The sequence below is a fragment of the Euprymna scolopes genome, chromosome 26 (genome assembly GCF_053919585.1).
Source record: "Euprymna scolopes isolate OS-2025 chromosome 26, ASM5391958v1, whole genome shotgun sequence".
NCBI lineage: Eukaryota > Metazoa > Mollusca > Cephalopoda > Sepiida > Sepiolidae > Euprymna > Euprymna scolopes.
Genome location: NC_136507.1, coordinates 104315483 through 104326596, shown reverse-complemented (window position 1 = coordinate 104326596; position 11114 = coordinate 104315483). Strand labels below are relative to the sequence as shown.

At 32.8% G+C, this 11114-nt stretch overlaps 1 protein-coding gene across 1 annotated transcript; it reads left to right on the top strand.

Moving 5' to 3' along the window:
* The first annotated feature begins 868 nt into the window (after nt 1–868).
* LOC145248332 (uncharacterized) lies at nt 869–10708 on the top strand. Its single transcript, XM_080110240.1, has 3 exons — nt 869–968; nt 7995–8095; nt 9397–10708. Exons 1-3 carry the CDS (start codon nt 937–939, stop codon nt 10164–10166), a joined length of 903 nt encoding a protein of 300 aa, XP_079966366.1. The 5' UTR covers nt 869–936; the 3' UTR covers nt 10167–10708.
* The last annotated feature ends 406 nt before the right edge of the window (nt 10709–11114 follow it).

The window sequence follows — 11114 nt, the reverse complement described above, 5'->3', positions numbered from 1 at the left end:
ATCCTTTGTTCGATAAAATGCATGCCCATTGGCCGATAGGAAGGGGCGCGGTGGATACTAGAAAGCTGATTGGCTAACTAGAAATCCTCAACATATATAAAAACAAGAAGCAACCACAGAATTCACGCATAAGCCTGACGAATCCTATAGTGGATGAAACGCAGAATATTCAGTGTAGCTTAATCGCCATATATATTTTATAAATTACTAACTAGCTCTACCTACGTATTGAGCACTTTTGAAGTAAATACTTAAAGCTTATGCATAAATCTATACTTTCGTATATTAAATTTATGTGAGTAAATGAAGTAGTTATATATATATATATATATATATATATATGTGTATGTATATTTATGTGTGTATATGTATGTGTGTGTATATGCATGTATATATATATGATATATATGATTTATATATATATATATATATACATATATATGATTTATATATATATATGATTTATATATATATATGATTTATATATATATATATATATAAATATATATATCATATATATATATCATATATATATATATATCATATATATATATCATATATATATATGATATATATATATCATATATATATATATATGATATATATATATATATATGATATATATATATATGATATATATATATGATATATATATGATATATATATATATGATATATATATATATATATATGATATATATATATGATATATATATATATGATATATATATATGATATATATATATATATGATATATATATGATATATATATGATATATATATATATATATATATATATATATATATATATATATATATATATATATATATATATATATATATATATATATATGAGAAGCACTAACCAAAAAGGGAGATAATTCTCGTTTGATTGTTTTTGTCGGCCAACAAAACGTGTTTTCAGTCACGTTCAAATATGCATCGGTTCGCAGTGCAACGCTTAATAAGGTAAACAAGCAGGGGTTTTTTTTGTTTTTTTTTAAATGTGTGTGTTGTACCCTGTATTCTGCTAATTCTTTCTTGTTCTATTTGCTTGCATTATTGTCTTTTAATGTTTAAACTTATTTTAATAACATTAGATTCTCTTTAACTTGTCCATTCCCAAACACACACTCTTTTCTACGCAATTTAAAAATGACCTTTTTCATCTGCATATCGCACAGTTGTAAACAAAACCAGTTGTTTAAATGGTTAATTTATTGTAACTTTGTCTTCTAAGAAAAACTTAGCTATTTCAGGTGTTTTATTTGTTACGCTTCGAACTGTAAATTGCTTTATTTGGGTCCAAAACAATTTGGCATCTAACACTCGTGAAATTGTTTGTCTAGATATTTCTGCAGTTTACAAACTGTGCGTTATTTTATTTAAATAGGATTTTCAGGTTAAATCCAATTTATCTTAAATTCGTTAACTACAGAATAGTTAATGAAGCTGCCCCCCCTCCCCATGTTAAGCCTATTTTCTAAACCTTTTAGCGCGGTTTATATTCTGCATGAGCACCGTTGTTATTTTCCGACTGATGTACACTAGTAAGGGCCCGCATAACGAAATACGCATCGGCTCCGATGTTGTACGCAGCAGCGCGTTTGAGGGAGCGTTCCAAATTCTTACAACGAAAGAATTTTGCCGTGTGCCCCCCCCTACCCCGGAAGACTCTTAACATGGTGCATGGTGACTGGAGTGTGTGTGTGTGTGCACGCGCCTCTTCTGTAATTTCACCTAACAATTTAATAAAGATATCGTAAAATTTTAATAAAACTTTAATACTATTTAAAAATAGCGCGGATTAATAAATGCACTAACACCAAATAAAATTTCACTTTTTTCGATGAGAAAAAAAACACCATTCCGTAACATGATAACGGTTGTTTTTGTTTATCGCCACAAGTGCTCTACTGCTAATCTGGACTTGCACCAGTTTTCTTGTTAATAATTACCTATAATCTAAAGCGCGAAGTTTGGCTCGCAGTTCAAACCAAAAAGAATAAATAGAAAAGGCCACACACTCAAATTTATTCCTATTCAGAATAATGAAAGCTCCCTCAAACGCGCGCTGCTTACAACGTCGGAGCCGATGGGGCCTCACTCGTGTACGTCAGACGATTTTCCTCTTAATGAGCATTTGGTGGGGGCCGAAACTGAATGGCAACCGAACGTTTAATGCTGTCAAGACTAAGCTTTCCTTTTTAATAAGAAACCTCAACCACTCCTTACACTATCTGAAAGTATTTCTCAAGCTCCTAGGCTTCCAATTGGAACAAATATATTGAGGTAATCGCCAAGGCTGCTGTGAGGGGTACTTCTACAGTTTATCGCCGAAAATGGAGACGCTATATTTTTTCTTTTCGGGCACCTGTCATTAGAATCAGGGAGAAATCCATATTTTAAAGTATGGCCGAAGTAGGAAATAAATAATAAAAATTTAACTAGATATTAATTACTTCTGGAAAGAACTATGAAAAATAAAGTGAAAGAACATATCCATAATTGTTTTAATTGAAAATGTTTCGATTTAATTAATGAAAATGGAAAGTTTTTCATGAAACGTATATATTTTTATTAAGAACAGAAAATGACTTCATAATTGTTTAAACTGAGCGAACGTCACCTGAAAACCACATTTATTGTATAAAAATGTATTAAAATATAATTGCAGAGACCTTTTTTTTTTATTGAAGTTTGCATATTAAAATATAATTTTAATAAAACAATTTTGTAGTGTTTTTTACTTCGGTCATAGTTTAAAATACTGATGTCTCCCTCAGATTTTAATGACAGTTGCTCGAAAAAATGGCGTCTCCATTTTCGGTGAGAAACTGTAGAGAAGTACCGTGTGAGGAAAATGGACTCTCTACCGTGCTAGAAAGTTACTTACACTTGCGTGGTTGTATCTCTACAAAGCCACTATTCACTCATGCATGAAATAGTGTCGCACCTGCCACTAGCCTCTCCCTCCTAGATAGGGTTCAAGAAAAAGTCAACTTGATAGGGCCCGCACTGTCGGCCAAATTCCAACCTGTCACATTGGAAATGTGGCATTCCTGTGCCTGTTTTTAAAAGTACTTTAATAAGTGCTTGGATGAACTCCAAGCACTAGTACCTCCTCGACATAAACACCCGTGACAAACGAGACAAGCAACAAAATCCCACCCCTACATTGTAGAAATCCGCAGATGCCATGAAGCCTTCTACCCAAATAGTTCTTCCCTTGAACTGCTAGATTTTGCAATTCCTTCCCAGGCCTCTGCTTCCTTGCCTGTACTGACATACAGAAGTTTAAGTGTAATGTGGACAGACAAATTTAGGAAGACTTGTCTATTTTTGCTAAGTAGGAAAACTGGTCTATTATTGAATAAATATAGGTTGAAAACATCTTGGAGATAATTTTTAAAATACACAACCCCATAATATGTAAAAATTTTACTTTTTTTTTTTACTGTGTTAAAAAAAATGATTTTTCTAAGTGTTCGTTTTCTACCTAGCTTTAAGTTTTTAGTGCTTTAACGTATTTTAAAGCGTTTATTCAGTTAGTGTCGAGTGTTTCTTTAGAACAAAATGTCTGACATGAGAGGATCACATCTTGGGAGTCTCGGCAGCAATCACTCAAAGATAGAAAGTTTAAGAAAATACTGAGGTATACTTTTAGAGTCCCATCCCCATCCCAAAGAAATTGTTTTAAAAATATATAAATTTAATTTACAGAGGGGGGAGAGGTTTTTTTTTAACTTTAAAATAAATTAAACCACTAAAAACTTACAAAGCTAGGTTAAAAAAAAAAAAAAATCATTTTTTTTTTTTTTTTTTTTTTAACCGTAAGCCAGTAAAATATTTCTAAAATATTATGGGTTGTGTATACTTTTAAAATCAATATCTTCAAGAACGGTCATAATATTTATTCAATAATGGCCCCGTTCTCCAGATGCCTCACTGCTGAACTCCCCACATAGTATCCCTGCAAATCTGGTCTCAAATACTAATCCCTTATGGCTTAGTGACAATGTGCCTTGTTTGGGGGGGGGGGGGTAAAAAGTATATGAATGAGATATATATATCTCGATTAAATGTTGCCAAGCGCAACATAAGTTACTCTTCTACCTACTTGGATAAGTTTATTTTTTGTAGTTTAACTTATTTTAAAGTGTTTATTTCGAAGCCCAGGTAGTGCCGAGTGCTTAAGTTAGGTCATCCATGTTGTTCTCATTCTGAGACCGTCTCAATAATCTTTCAAATAATAAACAATGCCCCGACAGGCTCTATATGACCTTTTATTTTTAACGTCAGTAACCCTTATTGATCATGTTTCTATCAGTATTTTTAATTTTCGATGTTTGAGTGATTATCGAGACTTCCCAGATGACTCATGTTGGCAATTTTTATTCTTGTTCTAAGCATTTTGACACTTGTTTCAAATTAAATTCTCTAAAACAAGTTAACCCACACAAACATAGGTAGAAGAGTAATTTACCTTGCCTTTGGTAACATTTGTTTTTTGACCATTTTTGTTGTCTATACTACTAAAATGCCCATCTAACTCTGGTCAGTGATGTGCCAGTCCAGAATTAAGATTAATGAAGTGTATTTTAATTTAAAAACCGGATATCGCCCCCCCCTCCCTCATTTTAAACTTTATAGTTGTGACGAAGTGGAATTTGTCCAATCTTTTACTTTCACTGGTTAAACTTAAACTTAGTAACTTAAACGCTTATCCATTCTGTTCTGTGCTAAGAACTAGGCGATCATTTTACGTTAAATTTATATTGTAAAATAACCCTCTGAACTTCAACATTTGGTAAATTTTTACTTTTACATGGACACCCCCACTCCACCCCTTTATTTATAATAGGTTTTCGGGTATGTGGAGAACAAAATATTGCATTTAAATTTGGTGCAGATAAGTAGTTTTAAGACCGTCATTATGCAATATAATTCCTTAAGTTATCACCGGTCACTTTGCATGCATGTAAACGAAACCGTAAGAAACAAATCGAACGACATGGCAACCAATTATTCTCTCTGAACAACTACTTTACAACCTACTTTTTTTTTTTTTTTTTTTTTTTTTTTTTTTCTTCATAATTGTTGGACTAATGGCCGCCACACCTCTTTAAACAAATATTATCAATGAGTGAAAGTGGGAGATATGAAACCACTCCCTTCAAAAAACAAAAAAACAAATGAAATCCCCCCCCCCTCTAAAAATAAACTTTCCTTGCATGACGGCACTCTCCAATGACGACCCCCCCTCCTCCAGGTGTTCATGTGATTACACTCTATTAAGACCTAACAAATCAAAAAAGGCAGTCATTTGATATACTGGTCAGCTAATACCATGTGACCTAAATTTTTAGAGGCCAGGGATTTGGGATCCTTTCATATACTAGCACCAAAGATTTTTTTTTTTTCCATTCGTCTGTCTGCACTTTTCTCAATAACTATGCCTTGGATTTTTTTTAATTTTGCACACTCCTTAAACATGAGTAAAGTAACAAAGCGGATTTTCCAGGAAAACTCCGGTTGCTCCCCTAGGAGTGTCTTTTGGGTTAAAATGGTTAAAATTGATACTCAATCTTTTAAAAATTAATGCCTTAGATTTTTATACAACTTTCTGAAAAGTTGTAACTAACCTGATTTCTATAATTTTGTTTGTCTGTACTTTGCAATAACTCATGTGCCCCAGGCGCTCTTCTAGGGCTAATAAAAACCCTCCATTTTTGCTGAACTTTTTTTTTTTGTTTCAACTTTCTGGTAGCATATGTTGACTAGAGCAGCAGGGTTAAAGGGATTTCAGTATGATGCATTTCAATCTTGAAGATGAGCAGTGGCGTCAATGTCTCGAGTATCTTCAGAACTCTGAATTTCTGTTCACAAATCCACTGCTTTATAGGATTGTTAAATTTCATGCAGGATTACTAGTTCTGGAGTTTAAAACTATTTTTTTTGATTGGAAAATATTTTGAGTTCACATGTTCTTGTAGAAACTTCTTGCTTTTAGGAGTGACGAAGAAAGCACATCCTAATGAAGAGCGGAAAGAAAAAGAATGGCAAAGCCATTTGCTTCTGGCATTCATCCAAATTGCATCTTTAAAATCCACCGCCAAACTAGAATAAGAGAAAGAGTAATCCGAACACAGAAAAAGGAGTAGCTTATATTAGCATATTCATCTTTCACCTTGGACTTTTAATCTACCAGTCCAACCAATTTACTTGCACGGCATCAGTTGAAACAAACCTATAATTACAAAAATAATGCCTCCTATTTGCTTGAATGCCTTCCTTCAAAAGGATTGTAAAATGCATTATGGCTGAACTTTGCATTCACGACCTAAGTTTGACCTGTTGCAGATATTGTGAGACTTAAAGAAAGCAATTCTTGTCATGGACGTGCGTCGGAAGCAGAAATGTATGGTTGAATTATTAGCAAAAGTGCATTGACAATGGTGGTGACTATGTAGAAAAATAAACTCTGGAGGAAAATCGTTTGTTTTAATATCACTTTTGCATAGCTCTTTAATTTTCTGAGTTAAAAAAAACTTTATTTCGAACGACCTTCACACTTGTCTTTTTCTTTGCAGACAAAACAACTTTTTCTTCACTTAGTTCAAGTGTCATGAGAAATCTTTCTTGTGATTATCTGAAGTTGTCAATTTTTTTTTTTTTTTTTTTTTTTTTTTTGTGTAGATAAACTTTGTTATACTTTGATATTGTCTTATCCTTAAGTCAATAGCAGGTCTTTCAGATCAACCTGAGATTTAAATAAAAAAATTTGCACCTAAATTTGTAGAATAGAAAGATGGTCTCATCCTAATTTTTAAAAACGTAATTGATCATCCTTTAAGTGGAATGGAAAAACTTATTTTAATAAAATAAGTCCATGATGCCATAATTACTTTGCTGCACTTTATCAAAACAAAAGTTCCAGACAAAATTTCAGCCAGATTGGTCATATAGTTTCCATTGAACAGATACCATAATACTTAGCTTGTTGCACCTTATCACAACAAAGGTCTGTAGAATAGTGTGATAAAGTTTCATTCTAACATTTAAAAAAAAAAAAACTTTATTGATCATCTTGAGTAAAAGATGAATGGAAAAAAGTGTTAGAATTGGAAATAAGTTCATGAATATGGACGAACACAAAGGTTAGAAAGTTCTGTTTTGAGAAGAGTTTGTATGTGTACCGTACACAAGTGTTGCATGTACTACTACTGTACTGTACTGAAGCAATACTCTCCCTAGATGAGTTGAACCGACTTCCTCTGAACGAGGAAGTTTCACTGGAGATTCATAATTCTAATCACATGTCCTTATTATTAGAGATGATTTTTAAACTCTTACAGGGACGTAGTCATCCTCCTACACATGATGCATGGTCACCCATCTGGTACTGGCCGGACTCAACATAAGTGATCCAATGAGAACCATTGTGTCAATGTGATTATACCGTATGTGGCTTGTATGTGGTAGATGGATACAATTTTGTCTGCATCTTTGACAAGTATCATCTAGGCATTGCTATCAGCAACACCTGAAAAGCTGTATAAAAAAGATGTCCACTAAACAGTTTTAGAGTTAGAACTTTAAAAAGGAGTCGGTTCAGATTTTTTAATCATTGAAGAATCAAGTTAGTTTGAATATTGGAAAACTTCAAAATGAGGAATTAGATTCGGATGTTTTTGGAATTCTAGGAACTAGTTGAACTCTGCAACTTTGCCAAGAGCACCTTCAGATTTTTGCATCTTATTTTATTAATGAAATAAAAATGCTACGATTTTATTGCCTACTTTGTCACATTTATTATCCATTCTGCTCGATTTCATCGATGTTATGCTATTACTCGTGACAGTTTATTGCCATGCAAGTCTTCAAATTGATTAAAATCAACTATATTAACTTTTTTAGTGTCCTAATTTCTTTAGGATTTCATTGTGATATAATCTCAAGCTTCAAGTGTAAAAAGCATAACTTTTCTTTCAGATCTTATCCTTCGCTTAACTTGAGAATTAATGTAAACAGTCAACGTAATGGCGCCGATGTTCTCTTGCCGGGTTTACGGTATGATGACCTTGACAATGCTGGTGAGTCAAAATATTGAATTCTAAAAAAATTTCTAGTTTGAAATTGTTCCATAAGTATTTTCTTGCATTTAAATTTATTCCTGTTTGAATGAGTTTTTCTTCCTCATTCCACACAATTAATGGTCCTGGATATGACCTTAAACTATATCCGATGGTGAGGCCCCAGCTTGCGGGCTTTGGGGAGTGTAGAGCAACCCCTTAATTATCATTGCTCCCAGGTCAGTGGACCTGGAGTGGTAGTACCTGTTAGGGTCCCAACTATGGGTTAAATAGAAACTGACTTGAAAAAAAAACATTCTATTAAAAAATTTTTCTTCAAAATCACTGGATTTGGCCTTAAATAACCTGAAAAGGGTTGATATACCATAAAACAACCAACCAATCCACACAATTAAGCAAGATTTTATAATCATTACTAATAGCGTGTATATAGTGGTGTATATACTAGAGAATTTGCTCTGATACGAAATCTGCATGAATTTAAATATCATTAAGAGTATTTTACGACTCTGCATGCACAGTAATGCTGATAGATATTTTTGGTACCCTAAAATTAAATTTAAGCATACCTCAAATTTGATTCCTTGAATAAGATTGGAGGTGGAGATTAATGTGATGAATCTTCAATTTATTTAGGAAAAGATATAAAAAAAAAAAATTGTACAGATGTGAATTATTCACCACCCCGCCCTGCAAAAGGACCACATGACTAGAATTCAAGAAACTACATTGCAAAGAACGGTTAACTTTACAAAACTGCTTTTGATCTGATTGCAACCTGTTTCACTGGTGTGTGTGTGGGGGGGGGGTCAGTAGAATGTTCTGAGTTTTGAATCTATCTGTAACTCTTGAAATTATATAAAAAGAAAAAAAAAAAAAAAACATGGAAAGGTGCATCCTTGAATTTTTTTTTTTTTTTCTTTAGGTTAATTTAAACAAATTAAGTTTTCTAAAGAGGTGTGATAGTTTATCAATTTTTAAATAAGACCTAACAAATGCTGAATTTAACTCCAAAATAGTCATTGTTTGAAAATTTTAACTTCGTTCATTTTCTACGAATCCATCCTTAGGCTAAAATGAAAAAATAAAAATGGGAGGGAAAAAGTGCATCTTTTTTTTTTTTTTTTTTTTTTTTCTAAGTGCTTAGTTGATTAAACAAATTTGAGTTTTGTGAAATGTGACGATTTATCAATTTTTAAATGAGACCTAAATGCTGAATTTACTCCCCCCCCCCACAAAAAAAATTGTCATTGTCTGCAAATTTAACTTTTTTTTTTTTTTTTTTTTTTTTTTTTTATTAGGTCTACCCGATATTTGGCGCATGTATGACATGATAAGCAGAGTAGAGTTTGCCGCTTTCTTCCACAACGGTACTTCATTTTTGGACTATACGTCCCTTCTCGGAAGCAACGTGACTTCAATTATGAAAGCAGTTCGGATGGATATCCACAGTAGCTTCTATGAAACCACATCACCTAAAGCTCCTCTTGGGATTTCCATGAAGCTATCGCATATAGGGGAACACTCTTTTATGACCACCTCGGACCTATCGTGCAGTGGTAAAATGAGACCCTCGATATACCTTAGAAATGTCCATGCCGTCGTGTCTGCAGATAAATTTAAAGCTTGTGTCTTGCCGGAATGGTGGCTTAAGAAATACAAAAAAAACTTGACTGAACCATCAAAGCCATACCTGATCGATCCTCCACCAATTCCTTCAAAGACATATGACCATGTCTTCACGGTTCCGCTGACTGATGCGGACGTTCATGGCAGAACGCGATGCGCCTCGTATGTCCGATACTTTATCGAGAATGCAAGTGTCGCCTCCTTGAAAGATTTTTATCCGAAGATTTCAACAAAGTTCCACAATTATTGCATTCGTCGAATTTCAATGCTGTATTTCGGACCGAGTACTTGGGGGGATAATTTGATCTCCAGGACTTGGGAAGATGAATCCAAACCATACATGTTGCACTGTAGTATTCTTAACGACAACAACTTTATTTGGTATGGCTGTTTCGAATTCCATCCGGAAATTTTTGGCTTAGAAAATTCAGCTATTAGTTGAACTGACAAAGTTGGAATGTGCAAAATGAGAAAATAGTTTGTGTTCTAGTGTTTTGTAGTCTTTTAGAAAAACAAAGGTTCCTGCTGCATCTACCCAAAGTGTTGCCAATTTTAGCAACTTTATTTCATTAGGCTGAAATTGTAATGGTGCCAAGCATTGCTATCAGATTGTAAAGATTTTTTTCATTAAAAAATTTTTTTTTTTTTTTTATCCAATGAAAATTCTTCAACCAGAACATTTGATCTCTTGCATTAATTGTGAATTTTGCTCATATGAAAGTGCAATAAATCTAAAATGTTTAAAAAGGATGAAATGTCTGCCTTAGCATTAAAAATGTTAACCCATTCTCCGGAACTTGTGATCGCAACAGAAATAGACAATTCTAGACTTGACCATCAGAATGTAGAAAAAGACAGAATAAGACTTTCCAAATTCTTGCCTGGAAATCCAGATGAGTGTCTTTTTGATAAACCAAAAATATAGCATCGGACTGCAACATGAAAAAGTAATAAAAAAGAAATCTTTGGGTTTTCATTAATGATTTTATTTCTATTGTAAAGTAAATTCAGTTGAAGTAACAATCTTTTTTTTTTTTTTTTTTTTTTTTTTTTTTTTTTTTCTAGATATTAAATTCATGTTTGTATCTTCTGATATAAACTGGGGATGTTGGTTAAACACAAATAGCATTTAAGCTGACAAATCAATTTGCTCTGATTAGTCGATTTTCATTTGTGCTATCATTAGTATAAGAACCTACTTGGCAAAACTTTCTGCAAAAAAAAAAAAAAAAATTATAGGGTACACAATTCCTATTATATTTAAAGTTTATTCCTTTGCTGATTTTAGGTGATTCAAAAATATTTCTATTAACAATTAGAAATTTAAAACTAAAATGACTTTGTTGCATCCGAGGCAACGCTGAATAGTTCCCGTTAGTTAAATTGTAAA

Bases quoted from the DNA above. Each gene is read 5' to 3' on its own strand.
- LOC145248332 (XM_080110240.1), top strand. From the start codon at position 937: ATGCATCGGTTCGCAGTGCAACGCTTAATAAG. The intron at 969-7,994 runs GTAAACAAGCAG...CTTTTCTTTCAG, and splicing joins GCAGTGCAACGCTTAATAAG to ATCTTATCCTTCGCTTAACT. The intron at 8,096-9,396 runs GTGAGTCAAAAT...TTTTTTTATTAG, and splicing joins TGATGACCTTGACAATGCTG to GTCTACCCGATATTTGGCGC.